We start from the raw sequence: 15303 nt of genomic DNA, 5'->3' as shown, positions 1-15303 counted from the left end.
TTTAAATATTTTAAATGTATTGACCCCTATATCTAAATGATAAAACAAATCTTTGAAGATTGCTTACTATTTATTTAGGACCATAGTGCACATTAGATCTCTGACCCAAGTCGAATAAATTCTCCCTGTACCCTGAATTTCTTCCTCTCTCTTGTATATTCAGTGAAAACTTACTCATCTCTCAACTTTGATTTCTAAAGACTCTAAAGACTTCCCTGACCCTACCACTACCCAGGGTTTAACCGATTGTACTCTAGGGGTAGGTACCTAATGCCTCACATGAAAACTGCTCTAATGTACTTTGAGATACTGTGACTTGTTGCTGTTAACATTTTAGAATCCTAGAATTTCAGCACTGGTAAGGAAAGAGGAAATGGAATTAGAATTTACTTGTGAATATGTTAGTGGCTAGGTGGGCACATTTACCTATATTATTTCCTTTAACTCTTTGACCATTGGATTATGTACGATATTTCTAGTAATTTAAGAGTTTGCGGTGATGTTGATTTAGCAACTCTGGAAACAATTTTTAATTGAAGAGAAGGGCAGTTTTAATGGTTGCGGTAATCTTTGTGGTTGTGTTTTGTGGTTGTCACCAAAGGGTGGAGGAGAGGTAAGATCTGTTTTAATGTGCAGAGGCCACTTGCTTTTTAAAATCTCCACTGTACAAAGGAGAGTCTCCATTTAAAATGGATTAAGACTCCATTTAAGCCTAAAGCTGTACCTCACCAGAAGTTGAGTGCGCTCTTTCATTTCCACCTTTCTACCTCAGATTCCCTTAGGGAAATATCAGAAACTGTATTCTAGAGGATCCTGGGTAGTGAGTGGATCTATATAAAGTATGTAAAGCTTTTAAAAACAGATATGTACCTCTGTGCTTGTTTAAAGTACTGACATGTGATGATATATTGGAATTCTATAAGGAATTGTGTCTTACTTTAGGATGGTCTTCACAGTACCCTCTACAGTCCCTTCTAACTGGTTATCAGTGCAACTGTAATGATGAGCACACTTCTTATGGAGAAACAGGAGTCCCAGTTCCTCCTTTTGGATGTACCTTCTCTTCTGGTAAGAGAATTACTATCTAATCTAGGCTTGCTCAGAAATAATCTGTTTCACACTTAGAGAAGAAATAATACTGGCTGTCCCCCTTTCAAGAAAAAGTAAGTTAGATAGATGGTAGAGTTTTTCTATGTTTTTTTTTTAATGTTTATTTTTTATTTTTGAGACAGAAACAGAGCATGAGCAGGGGAGGGGCAGAGAAAGAGGGAGACACAGAATCTGAAGCAGGCTCCAGGCTCTGAGCTGTCAGCACAGAGCTTGACATGGGGCTCGAACTCACCAACCGTGAGATCATGACCTGAGCTGAAGTCGGTCACTTAACGACTGAGCCACCCAGGTGCCCCTAGAATTTTTCTAATAACTGTTCTATGATTTATGAAATAGGCTTTTCTTAATCTCTATGCATAATTATAGATTTCCTCTAAAGCATAGACTATTATAGCATTGTTGGTTTTGTTGTTTTTTAATTGATACTGGGAAAGGATTGCAAAGGTTCAGCCATCATGAAAAACTGTTTTGCCCAGTAGGTACACCTTTTGGTCTGATGGAATCTCTCTCTTTCTATAATGCATTGGGGAACGTATGAACAGAAATAGAAGTACTTGTCCCCACGGTTAATGGTTTAAGAGAGGAAAAGTAAAAGGGTATGAAAAGGAAATTTAACTAGTAGACTCAACTTGCTGGTGGCTTGTATCATATGCTTTTCTTCGCCATTGGTTAGTACCACTCTTACTTTGTTTAAGTACTACCTTCTCTAAATAAGAGACTATCTGAAGATAATTTTGGTGGTTTTGAGTCATTCACTGAATTAGATATTATGGCAAATTTTAAGCAGTCTTTAATTCAAATAACGTCTCTACCATATCAAATGCTATTTGGGTAGAATCCTCTTCCCTCTTTTCAAACAGATTCTTTGTGTTTAACTAGTAGCATTCAGTTAATCTATATTGTATTGTTTTTAGAGCTTTATACTCAGCTTTAAAATTTTTGTGTTACTTTTCATATATTTTATTTTTTATTTCTTATTTAGCTCCCAATATGGAGCATATACTAGCAGTTGCCAATGAAGAAGGCTTCGTTAGGTTATATAACACAGAATCACAAGCCAATCGAAAGAAGTGTGTCAAAGGTAAGTCTAGGTCTAAACTTGTTGTTTTAACATTATTCTGAATTCATAAAGCCTCGTGTAAGGTGTTATTTGGATATATTACCAATTATATTCACTTCTTTTTTTTTTTTAATTTTTTTTTTTTTTAATGTTTATTTCTGAGACAGAGATAGAGCATGAGTGGGGGAGGGGCAGAGAGAGAGGGAGACACAGAATCCAAAGCAGGCTCCAGGCTCTAAGCTGTCAGCACAGAGCCCGACGCGGGGCTCAAACCCACAAACCGTGAGATCATGACCTGAGCTGAAGTCGGTCACTCAACCGACTGAGCCACCCAGGTGCCCCTATTCACTTCTGATTAAGTCTGTTCAGGGACCAGGCCGAAAGTAAATGGTGGACTGCCTTTCTGTCAATATTATTAACTATGGCAATACCTTTACTGAAAGTTTAAAAAAACACACACACACACATTTTAGGATTAAAAACAGTTCTTCTTTTAAGAAGTTAAATCTTTTACACTTAACGTGGTTGGAGGAAACATCACTTTCAAGTATTTATGTTGCCCAAGCATTTCCCAAGGAAAAGTTCTGCTGACCTTAAGAAGCTAATAGTTTGGAACTAGTTAAGTCAAGTGTGGAGATAAATAAAACAGGCTATAAATGATGTAGACGTACAAGGAAAATGCCACAGTGTCAAAAGGAAAGCTTTCGTGTAGTAAAGATGGCAAGGAAGATTTTTCATGAAGTGTAGGATATTTGAGTTGGACTATGGTATTTAAACCAATGGAGGTGGAATAGGACACGCCAGGTGGAGGCAAAAGCATCAGCAGAGCCCTAGAGATAAGAAAGCATAGGCTACAATCAGGGAATAGGGAGTGATCCAGTTTGGTTGGAATAAGATATATGGAGAACAGTGAGAGATAAACCTTGCAACAGAGATAAAGACCAAAGTATGCAGAACCTTGAATGTCAAACTAGTTTAGATTGCATTCAGAGAGCATGATGAAGATTTTTGAACTAGAAATGTTTCAGAAACATTCCATTTTAGAGAGTATAATACTAGTCACCTCATGGAAAGGAATTTGATATCAAATGGTAGTTCTCTATAGTAGTAAAGGGAATGTATAATGTCTGTGTGTACGCAAGTTCTCTTTGGCCCATGGACTGTGGGGTGCTGATGACTGATCTTTTCACAACAGCTTTCAAGAAATTCAGACAGCTATTGATATGGCTACCCCGAACATAGTCTAGACATTTCACATTCACCATTTTCTTTGTTTAGAATGGATGGCTCACTGGAATGCTGTCTTTGATCTGGCCTGGGTTCCTGGTGAACTTAAGCTTGTAAGTGACTTTCATTTTATTGGAATTTGGGTAAACACTGGTAAAGCGTTTCTTTATTAAATTATGATACCTTATTTTTGAAAGGTTACAGCAGCAGGTGATCAGACAGCCAAATTTTGGGATGTAAAAGCTGGTGAGCTGATTGGAACATGCAAAGGTCATCAGTGCAGCCTCAAATCAGTTGCCTTTTCTAAGTTTGAGAAAGGTAGGTTTGTACCTTTCCCCTTTCATGTCCTTAACCTTTATAGTGAGTTAATAAGAAGCTGTGATTGTTTCCTCCCTTTCCCCTGTCAGAGTTGCTACTTTACCTACATAGATGATTGAGAGTCTCATGACTGAAACCCATGAAATAAAGTTGGCTTTTAGTCCCGTTCTTATGGACATTATCTCCAGCTTGTCCCTGTTAAGAATCTTCAGATAACTTTTTTCTATAATCTTGCAGATAAGGTAAATACTTATAAACAGCCACAATACCTCTGTACAACTTCGAGTGTCCTTTAAAATCAAAACCTGTACTGGACACTGGTTAACTCTATTTATAAATTAGATACTTTTTAATTTTAATTAAATGGGGTGTGAAGATAGAGTGGGAAACTTGATAAAATGGGCATGATTCTCTACCTAAAAATTTACTATATAATTACTTTAAATGGCCCAATTCTCTAATATGTTTTCAATTATTTACTCGCAATTGATCTTTCTATATTTATTTTGCTGTTATAATAGAGAAAGAAGATATAAAGAGTGATATAATACAGAACAGTGCTGTAGTAGCTAGGGAAAAACAGGATTGTCTGAATGAGCTCTTCATTTCTGTTCACTTCTTTTCTCCTTCCTCTATTAGTTTCTCACTGAAGTTTTTTTTTTCTTTTTTTTTAACAAAAAGACCAACAAACAATGATCTCAAAGAAGTGGCTGAACTAATCTGATTTTTACCTCAGTGGTAAAGACAAGCATTGCGGTCTCCTTTATCGTTAAGAAATATTCTATTTTTAAAAGGAACATTTTCATTTATTCACATGAGCACTCAGGAAAATCAAACTGAGTTGTTGAGCTGATTTGTACTCAAAAAAATGTCAATTTTAATTGACTGGTTGCTTTTGAGAGCGCAACCTTGAAGAAAAATAAATGGCATAGTTTTTACCTCTAAGTTTTCATTCATACATCTATTGTATAAAGTTAGGTGTTTGTGTTCTGATTTACTACTGTGTCAGAGTTTACTGTGAGTTTATAAAAATAAGAGGAAAATTTACCTTACAAAGTAAATTTATTTAAAGAGTGATAGGAAAGGGAAACACTGTATCTTTTGGTCCCTTCGCTTAATTTCTTTAAAACTCTATACAGTAAGTCTATGCCAATGTGGTCTAGTAGAAAAAAGCACTGTGTTAGAAATTGGGGCTGATGGCTTTTATCATGGCTCCCAGTAGTCTGTAGGTGCTCTAGCATGAATTATCTGGTTGGACACTGCCCCCAAGGCCACATAGTTTGGTTGGTAAACACAGATTAGATTTTAGATCCTTCAGCCAAATGCCTTTGTACAGGGCACACTTTTACAACCATACGTAGAACCCCTGTTGTAATGTGGTTTCTGCCTCTAAACTCTTGGGCGAAGTCATTTTTATTTCCCTGGACTTTCATTTGTTGATATTTTTGTTTTAACAGGCAATTAACTCAGTAGTAGTTAGATGGCAGGCTGTTAGACATACAGAAGGGTCAGACCCCATTTTCAGTTCTTCAGCGTAAGCCTTAGTTACCAGCTGCCTTTGGTTTTCCCTTGCATATATGGTTCAGGGGTCAACCAGAGACTTGTGCTAAATTTAATTTTTTTAATGTTTATTTATTTTTAGAGACAGTATGAGCAGAGGAGAGGCACAGAGAGAGGGAGACACAGAATCTGAAGCAGGCTCCAGGCTCTGAGCTGTCAGCACAGAGCCCGACATGGGGCTCGAACTCACAAGCTGTGAGATCATGACCTGAACCGAAGTCGGAGGCTTAACCGACTGAGCCACCCAGGTGCCCTGTGCTTTAAATTTAAACACAGAATTAGAGTTACCCTTTCTCTGGCTCTCTCTGGAGTTCCCCTCTCACTCTGGCAGCTCTTGTTGCCTCAGTCTCCTTTTCCTAGTTCCTATGGCTTGAAAGATGGCAGATATTTTATTGGCATCTTAGCTGCCTGGTACTGCTCGTGCAACTGTGGTCACCTTCAAGGCAAAACTACAAAAAAAACCGTAATTTAGCCCAGGCCAACCATTTGCTTCAGGTGTAAACTCCCCTCCAAAAATTGCATGTTTTTGTTCATTTTCTAAACAGCCCTCAGGTAGTTGGTTTTTATATTTTGTCCAAAATTTATAGCTAATGCAGGTAAAGATTGGTTCGGTAAGGGCTCACTCTTTCACACAGGAAACAGTCTTTTAGGTTTAGTTTTTAAAGAGTAAAACATTACAGATAAATTGAAGTTCCCCTATGTTCCCTTCTCTAATCCCATTGCCCTTTTTTCTAACCTAGAGGCAACCTCTTGTACCATTTTGTGTAGATCTGGTCCATATTTTAATACTGAGACAGTATAGCTTGGAGATTTGGAGAGTGGGTTCTCGATTTATTCTGCTAAGAATATCTTTATAAGTTACTTATCTTCTCTATGCCTTAGTTTTCTTATCAATAAAATGGGGATAGTAATAACCCCCTAAGAGGGTTGATAACAAGGATTGAGATAACTTGTATAAAGCACATGCGTTAGTGTGTAGCACTTAGTAACCTCTCAGTATATTTTGGTTACTGTTTGTTTATCATTATTCTTTCCATAAGCGTACCGTATATAGTGTTTTGTGTGGTTTTAAGAATATTTACACAGAGGGATTGTTCTGTAAAGTGTTTTTTTCAGCATAAACCTTTTGAGTTCTTTGTAATCTTTTCCCTTCACGGCTTTGTTTTCTCTTATTGTTAAGCCATGTATTTTTTTCGATTTTAATCTCCTCTGCCAATTACAGTGTGTAGCATATAATACATGCTCTAGGAAACTTAAATTGAAATGCATGCATTATTGACTGGTTTTGTTAACTTCTTATAAACTATTTCCCCATAGCCGTCTTCTGTACAGGTGGAAGAGATGGCAACATTATGGTCTGGGACACCAGGTGCAACAAAAAAGGTAGCCTAGTTCCATTTTAGTTTTGATAAATGTAGGATCACCCCATACTTACGTTGATTGAGTTAGTGGTTTCATATAGTTACCACCAGGGGGCACATGTTCACAATCCCCCATTTCTGCTCACTGTACAAATTCTCATTGTGTTGCAAGTATTACCCTCCATATTTACTTCTGTTGTCTTCTGAACTGCAATAATTTACCTAAACTATTGATGGAATTATTAATACATGGGCTCGCTGGGAGATGATCTTTTAGTTTAAAAATTATTTGGCTTTAAAGAATTGGATTAAACATAATTATGCTCACACTGCCCCCATGATACCATTAAGCAGAATGCAATGATCGTATCTCTGCTTGCTTTTTTAAAAATAACTTATTTTTTTTTAATAGACTATTTTTCAGAGGGCTTTTAGATACACAGCAAAATGGAGCAGAAAATCCAGAATTTTCTCTGTACTGGTCTACTCCCTATCCTTACAGCCTTTCCCACTGTCAGCATCCCACAGCCGAGCTGTGGACATTTGTCAAAATTGATACACCTGCACTGATACATCATTAGTACCCAGTGTCCCTCTGTACTTTACATTAGGGTTCACTCTCGGTATTGTACATTCTGTTGGCTTTGACAAACATATGATGACATGTATCTATAATTATGGTATCATGCAGACTAGTTTCACAACGCTAAAATTCCCCCGTGTTCTGCCTATTCATCCTGACCCTTGGCAACCACTGATCTTTTACTGGCTCCATAGTTTTGCTTCTTTCAGTATGTCATATAATTGGAATCTTACATTTGTAGCCTTTTGAGGTTTGCTTCTCTCACTTAATATGTATTTAAGGTTCCTCTATGTCTATTCGTGGCTTGGTAGCTCATTTCTTTTTACCAGTGAATAATATGCCATTGTCTGGATATACCACAGTTTACTTATACATTCATCTCCTGAAAGACATCTTGATTGCTTCTAAGTTTTGGCAATTAGGAATAAAGCTGCTCTAAATATCCCTACGTTTATTTCTTTTTGATATATTATAATCTCACTGAAAGAAATGTAATGCAGTAGCTCCCGGCTTCTTCTTTCACTTTTAGGAATACAGTTTTGGGATCTTATACATAAATGTTATATTCAGCATGGGAATAAAGTTCTGAAACCTAAATCAGTTTGTTCGGAATATCTTTCAGATGGATTTTATAGGCAAGTGAATCAAATCAGTGGAGCTCACAATACCTTAGACAAGCAAACCCCTTCAAAACCTAAGAAGAAACAGAATTCAAAAGGACTTGCTCCTTCTGTGGTAAGGTTTGATAGCTGTGTACCTGTGTGCATCTTAACAGGATAGAATCTCATTTTACAGAACTTCTTGGGCATAAAATAGGAGCTATAGATTAAATGAATGAGAATCTTCATTTCCTCTTGGTATCAGTGGTTTATTGCTTAATACTCAATACCTACAGTACTACAGTAGTAGTTCTCAAACTGTAGGGTGCAACACAGTCACCTGGAAGTATAGTAAAAAGTCATCTTCCTGAGCCTCATCCCTAGAGACCTCCATACGTACACGTATCTAGAGTATAATGTAATTCATTAGAAAAGGGGGGATGGTTTGAAGAAGCATATTAAGTACCTTGATAGAGTTTTCTTTAGGAGGAGGGAATCCCTGTTGTTTTCATAACTACAGGAAATATGTAGGTTTTTAATATTTTTTTAAACATTTGGCAAAATATTAAAACATTGAGACATTTAAGTAGAATATAGTATCTCTGAAAATTTGTAGTCAAAGCTTAAACAATGCCCATAATATACCTTTTCTCTTTCAAAAAAAAAAAAATCGCCATTTTTTTGGTGGGTCTTATTGTGTTTATTTTGCTAATATTCCTGGTCTGTAGGATTCAAATTAATATGTTAGAGAAATGTGTTTACTAATTAAAATTGTAAACCATGAATAGGACACAGGCATGAGAAGAAACTGACAGGGTTAACGTGATTTTTGGAGGCCAGATGAAGTTAAAATTAATATCATTTTAGACAATCAGATTCTGAGCCAAGGAAATTTGTTAATGACAATTAGGAGGTAAAACTCTACTGAGCTCCTTTTAATTTTTCAGAGCGTGTAGTCATTTTTTATCCATAATTCTTTAGACACTCCTATATGATAGTTTAGGTAGACGGTGACATTTTACAGATGAAACAGGCACAGGGAAGTTAAATGAGTTTTCTAAGAATACACAGCTTATTAGTAGGGCTGATTTTAAGTAGAACCAGTTTGTTTCTTGAGTACAAGGCAAAGTCAACACTACATACTATAACTTAATGATGTTTAGGTCATTTTCACACAAAATTACTTCTTGGTCAGGATAAATATCTGATTTAGGATTATTGGAAAGGGAAAATTTAGTCTAACTCAGAGTTTGGGTGAGGGGGAAGCCATCATTTTAGCATCTTGGTTTCTTTGTGGTAAAGATTATGATACCCAAAATAGGACTTTCTGCCATTCTTTTTCTGCCTCTGGTGCTGTTAGGATTTCCAGCAGAGTGTTACTGTGGTCCTCTTTCAAGATGAGAATACATTAGTCTCGGCGGGAGCTGTGGATGGGTAAGAGCCTTGCTTCTTTTGATGAGATCTTTTTCATAAACATAGGGAAGTCACCTAGTCCCGTTAAAATTGAATGTGTGTGCTTTTAACTTTCGACGTAGTGAATATCCAGCTGAGAACTACAGATGACGCTGAAAAATACCTAGTTAGGACTTTTGCTCAAAAAATTAAATGAGGTAATGTATCACACTGAGCACATTACCTAGCACACGGGAGCATTGTTGGCTGCTATTGCTGTTGTAGAGAAGCTGGATGGGTAGCTCACTTGTCCGTGTGGTAGAATTTAAGCAGTGGGTCTTATTTTGAGGAGTAAGATTTCTGTTATTTTGGATTTTATCTTCTCAGGTTTAGTAATAACCCTAAAAGAAGAAATCTGATTCTGGGTATATAATGGGCATTTCAAGGAGTAATAAGGCCTAATGACTTTCACATACCTACCATCCGTGATTGGTCTGAATGTTTGGTTTTCAAATAAGTTTGTGGTGGGGCGCCTGGGTGGCTCAGTCGGTTAAGCATCCGACTTCGGCTCAGGTCATGATCTCACGGTCCGTGAGTTTGAGCCCCACGTCGGGCTCTCTGCTGACAGCTCAGAGCCTGGAGCCTGTTTCAGATTCTGTGTCTCCCTCTCTCTCTGGCCCTCCCCTGTTCATGCTCTGTCTCTCTCTGTCTCAAAAATAAATAAGTATTTAAAAAAAAAAATAATAATAAGTTTGTGGTACTTCTTGATTGGTCGCTTTGTTAGAATAAAAATTCTTTGAATGTTTTTTTAAGCACCCTTCTTTGCCCTCTTATTTGCTCATTGTATCTCTGAAGATATCCCTACCTTCGAAACTAATTTAGGATGATGGCTTAATGAACTAGGATTTCTGTTGTCTCTTCTGGACACCAAAACTTGTCTGTGGACCAAATTCTCAGGCACAAATGAAGGATTATCTGAAGGTTATTAGTAATGCTTCTGAATGGCTGTGAAAGCTTGCTCTGTTTCCAAGGATACTGCCCTTTTATACCAAACTTGGGTTTTTTTCAGGTTGCCTATAAACTAGATGTTGAGGATTAAGACAATTATACCAGTAAGTGAAATGAAGAAATACTTCATTTCACGGGAAAATTTATTTAGATTACTTAAGGATTTATACAGAGAGATAACCATAGGGACAGGGCTTAGTCCTTATGATGTTAGAGGTTACATGCAGAGTGTTAATGGCTTAGGAAGCATTTATTTTGTTTTGTTTCTGAAAACAATGAAACAATGACCATCGGAACCCAACCTTCATCTTCCTTTTCCGCTCCCTTAAAGTAAACTCAAGGTAACCCATCACTGGGTCAGATCACATCTGTTTCCGTTCTGCTTAAGTTGTTAGCCTGACATTGGAAATAACAGTATGAGATAGTTCAATCTGTTTCCCAGTGAGATATCCTCATTACACCTGATTGATGAGCCAGAGGAGTCAGATTAAAAGTCATTTCACATTCAATGTAGTTGAAACTGGTTGGAGTTGGGTGGCTACAAAATAACTTTCTTTACCTTGGTTTTTAGGGTAATCAAAATATGGGATTTACGGAAGAATTATACTGCTTATCGACAGGAACCCATAGCATCCAAGTCTTTTCTGTACCCAGGTAGCAGCACTCGAAAACTAGGTAAGCCTTTTTATAGCCTGTAGGACTTTTTTTAGATGTGCGAGTTTTTGTTAAAATTTTAAAAATAAATATCAAGCTAGTTTTCAGCAATACAGACTTAAAGCTAACATGTCATTGTATCTTTTTGAAATTAGAAAGATAAACACTCTGAAGAATATTTTTGGTTTATATATATTTGGGGGAGGACAAATTCTGATAATCTTGTGGAGTGTTCTTTTTGCCTCCACATTTTCACTTCTGTTCTACTCACTGTCATCAGGACATGCTAACTAAAGTTTCCTTTTTCTAGGATACTCAAGTCTGATTTTGGATTCCACGGGCTCTACTTTATTTGCTAACTGCACAGATGACAACATCTACATGTTCAATATGACTGGATTAAAGACTTCTCCAGGTAAGATCTTAGCAACTTCAAATCTCCTACCCAAAAACTAATATGGAAGTGTTTGTTAATGATAATTTAATATTGGCCTTTTTTCTAAACCAAATCTATGAAGACGTATGAGGACTTTGAGGTCTTTGATTAGTTCTAGTGATGTTTTGATAGATACATTTCGCTGTGGTAATTGCACAAGTAAACAGAATCCTGCTCTCTATGGTGATTTAATTTTATGTTAACGGTGAGTCTTTCCTGAAATTATGTCCCTTTGACTATATTTAGATTTATCTCAATTTTCGTGATACAGAAAGCTGTTCTGCTTAGCTTTTGTCTTGTTTGGGGGTTGTTTGTTAAAATTAGGGGGCTGAAGTTTTTAAGCCCCTAAATAGTTTTTATCTACTCAGCCTCCTTAAATATCTCTAGTTTTCCCCAACCTCGCCTTCTTTTTGTCTTCAAGAAAATTAAAATTGGAATTTGGTGTTCAAAGTTGATACATGACATTTTTTAAAAAGTGAAAATTTCTTAGACATCATCGAAAAGGGTTATTTGGGTTATATAATTTTAAGAATATTATCAATTACTTAGGCAAGCTACATATTCGTAACCTGGTTCTTGCTCAGGTCAGAAACAGACTTTGAATTCTATAACCAATCCCCAAAGTTACCTAGTTCCCATTAAAGTAAGATGTGTTGATAAATAAGGAACCTTAAAATAGTATAGAATTTAGCTGGGCTCTTACAGAAGTTTCCAAAGACTGCCCCAAGCCATTATTAGGAGTTTGAATTCTATGACAGCTTCACAGTTGGTATTTCTAACACCCTGGATTGGTTCTGGTGTTTGTCTAAACAAGAACAAGATTATTTGGAAAGGGGAAGCGGTATATAACTTCTTTTCCTATTTTCCTGAGTAAAGCCAGAACTTGGATAGCTTTTAATTTAAATAGCCATATAAAATAGACTTTTTAAAATCTTTCTCCAAAAAATAAAAATATAATCCCAATTGTGTTATCAAATATACAAGAGCTCCTTTTTTTAAAAAAAATTTTTAATGTTAATTTTTGAGAGAGAGAGAGAGAGAGAGAGAGAGAGAGAGAGAGAGTGTGTGGGGGAGGGGGAGCGAGAGTTGGAGACACAGAATCTGAAGCAGGCTCTAGGCTCCAAGCTGTTAGCACAGAGCCTGACGTGGGGCTCGAACTCACAAGCCGTGAGATCATGACCTGAGCTGAAGTTGGACGCTCAACCAACTAAGCCACCCAACGCCCCACAAGAGCTCTTTTTGTGTCATTTTTTTTTATGGTGTGGCCCTAAAGGGGGGCTTGAGTTTAGTTTGTCCCTCTGTCATCGAACAAATATGCCCAATGCTACTTTACTAATAATTTAGTGACCTTTTTCCTGTGCTCCTAAAATAGTATTAGATAGATAGATAGGTAGATAGATAACGTTCCTTAGAAATTGAGTGACAGATGTGTGTGTGACATCTGGTAATTGCTTATCTTTTTCAAAACTTCAGAGGGTCCTGGGGCCCCTGGGTGGCTCAGTCGTTTGGGCGACTGACTTCGGCTCAGGTCGTGATCTCACAGTTTGTGGGTTCGAGCCCCGCATCTGGCTCTGTGCTGACAGCTCAGAGCCTGGAGCCTGCTTCCAATTCTGTGTCTCCCTCTCTCTGTACCTCCCCTGCTCATGCTCTGTCTCTCTCTGACTCTCAAAAAATAAATAAATGTTAATAAAAAAATTTTTTAATTAAAAATACTTCAGAGGGTCCTGGGCTTAATATTTCATTTCCCATGCTTTTAATTCACAATATTTTATTATACTAAGTGATGTTCATAAGGATGACTCTGAACTACTTCAGTAAAGCATTTTCAGAGCCCAAATTATTAATTTAAATTAAGCTAATCAAAGCCAATACAGGTTTAAAGATTTTTCAAAAGGTTTGAAGCGTTTACAGTGTACATTATTAGACCAGCAGAGGGCAGTAAACACTTACTGGTTTAGTGAGAAATTTGGTCTGTAGTTTTCCATTCATAGTTCGAGTTGAAAAAAATAAATATAGTTTTGGAGTTGGATTCAGAACAAAGGAGGCTATTTATTTTGTGAGGATTTATCCATCATAATAGGTGAAAAGAAAATTATATCTGAATTGATTCACATTCTACTTCCACATTGAGAGTGTTGCAGTGGAAACTATTTAATATGTAGGCTTTTTCTTGAAAAGCAAAAACTACAAGATCTTTTTCCAGTTTTATTCTGGTAAAAGGAAGAGGTTTCTATGACCACTTAAGGAAAGCTATTAAGTCCCTTAATAATTCCTATTTCCTTTCTGTTAGAAGATTGGAGTGAATTTTTTTTCCTGTTTATATGTATCCTTAAATTCTCCAGTAAGTGAGATTATTTTTCTTATATTTCCTATTAGTGTTCTCATACCAGAGGCCTCAGGTTTTGGTCTGAGGGTAGAAGAAACTGTCAAGCACATTGTGCTAGATTAGATTACTTGCCCTTTTACCACAGGTAGTAAGAAGTCTAAACCTGAAGGCTAAAACTAACCTAGTTGGAGTATCTTACGTGTGAACATATAGTTTACCCCACTAGCTTTTTCTTTCCAGCCTTTTTAAAGTGTGGAATTAAAAAGACTCCTACAAAAAAATTAAGATAGATTCCTACATCCCAAATGACCTGTCCCTAAATCTTAACTCTTTCCACTGATTACTGCTTATTCATGCAACAAATGTTTGAAAATCTACTCTGTTCAAAGCACTGTGAGGTCTAGTGAGGAAAGAATAAAATAGGAAATTTGTCCTTGAGATTTGAAGTCTTAGAGGAAGAAGGACCAATGTATTATACAATGGAAAAGCCCTTCCTCAGGGTGGGGAAAGAGGGGTCTAATAAAGGCATTTAACTAAAAGAGTGGAAACTGGTTCCATTCTTCTTAGGAATGTTTTTCATCACTTTCTCTTCTATAGCCAGCTCTATACCAAGTATTTGGGCTTAGGTCATGAGAGTGCGTCTAATATAAAACCTCTCTCTGAGACTTCCTTTACTTTTGTGACAATGTCCAATTCCTTTTAATTTAGTGAAAATAGCTTGACTATCTGTTTCAATATTCAATAGTCAATACACTAATAAAACTTGTTAGAACATTTATACTGTCTGCATTTATTTGAATACTGGAAATAATAAGAACCAAGTAATTTTATTTTTTCCCCCTCTGGCAGTGGCTATCTTCAATGGACATCAAAACTCTACCTTCTATGTTAAATCCAGTCTTAGTCCAGATGACCAGTTTTTAGTCAGTGGCTCAAGTGATGAAGCTGCCTACATCTGGAAGGTAAGTTGCCAAACTTCCCTCACAAATGTGAGACTAAAGTGTTCTTACAAATATTTTTTCTAAGATGAGCAAGTTGAATGCAAACATGTACTGTTAACTTTCTTTACATCAGATGTTCAATACAAGTTGCTTCTTGCTTCTTAACATAGCCAAACCTCTCTCTGTCAGAATATAACACACTTTCATGGCCAGAGCTGCTCAGAAATGACAATCCATGTCCTCCAGGAGTTTCACAGATTATCAGGAAATTGAGAATTCAGAAGACCGGAGAGAGTCTTAACTACTTTGTCCTACTTCCTGGAAAAACACGTTGGACTGCCTTTCTGCCTTGATCATGAGATCAAGCCCCATGTCAGGCTCTGCGCTGAGCGTGGAGCTTCCTTGGGATTCTCTTTCTCCCTCTCTCTCTGCCTCTCCCCTGCTTGCACACACACTCTCTCTCAAAATAAATAAATAAAAATTTTTTAGAAATATCTTCAAAATACAGTGTTTTAATCCCCAGGATCCTATACTCAAATTAACCATAGAGCCTTACACAAAACACTCAAAAATATTTGTATGGCAATTGTATCCTTTACTCTTTCATAAGTGTTCAATCTTAAGAACAGAATAGAAGATTAGAATAGAATAGATGCTTTATCAAGTTTATATATATATATATACATTTTAAGTTTATTATTTTGAGAGAGAGAGAGAGAGAGAGAGAG

At 36.8% G+C, this 15303-nt stretch overlaps 1 protein-coding gene across 7 annotated transcripts in view; it reads left to right on the top strand.

Moving 5' to 3' along the window:
- DTL (denticleless E3 ubiquitin protein ligase homolog) overlaps positions 1-15303 on the top strand; it is a 48668-nt gene that overhangs the window by 4078 nt on the left and 29287 nt on the right. For 6 of the 7 annotated variants that reach the window (XR_006198767.1, XM_042924942.1, XM_042924940.1 and 3 more), the window contains exons 2-11: positions 943-1068; positions 2093-2191; positions 3449-3510; positions 3595-3715; positions 6593-6658; positions 7842-7954; positions 9179-9252; positions 10790-10893; positions 11183-11287; positions 14484-14596. Coding sequence is in view for 6 of the 7 variants with exons in the window: in XM_042924942.1 (XP_042780876.1) it covers positions 943-1068; positions 2093-2191; positions 3449-3510; positions 3595-3715; positions 6593-6658; positions 7842-7954; positions 9179-9252; positions 10790-10893; positions 11183-11287; positions 14484-14596 (983 nt within the window). In the remaining variant the exon portion in view is untranslated. The remainder of the gene's footprint in view (positions 1-942; positions 1069-2092; positions 2192-3448; positions 3511-3594; positions 3716-6592; positions 6659-7841; positions 7955-9178; positions 9253-10789; positions 10894-11182; positions 11288-14483; positions 14597-15303) is intronic. The other variant, XM_042924943.1, reaches the window with a different exon arrangement.

This window comes from Panthera leo, chromosome F3 (genome assembly GCF_018350215.1).
Source record: "Panthera leo isolate Ple1 chromosome F3, P.leo_Ple1_pat1.1, whole genome shotgun sequence".
Lineage (NCBI taxonomy): Eukaryota > Metazoa > Chordata > Mammalia > Carnivora > Felidae > Panthera > Panthera leo.
The sequence above is the reverse complement of the archived record's forward strand: the minus strand, read 5'-3'. Positions and strand labels throughout refer to the sequence as shown.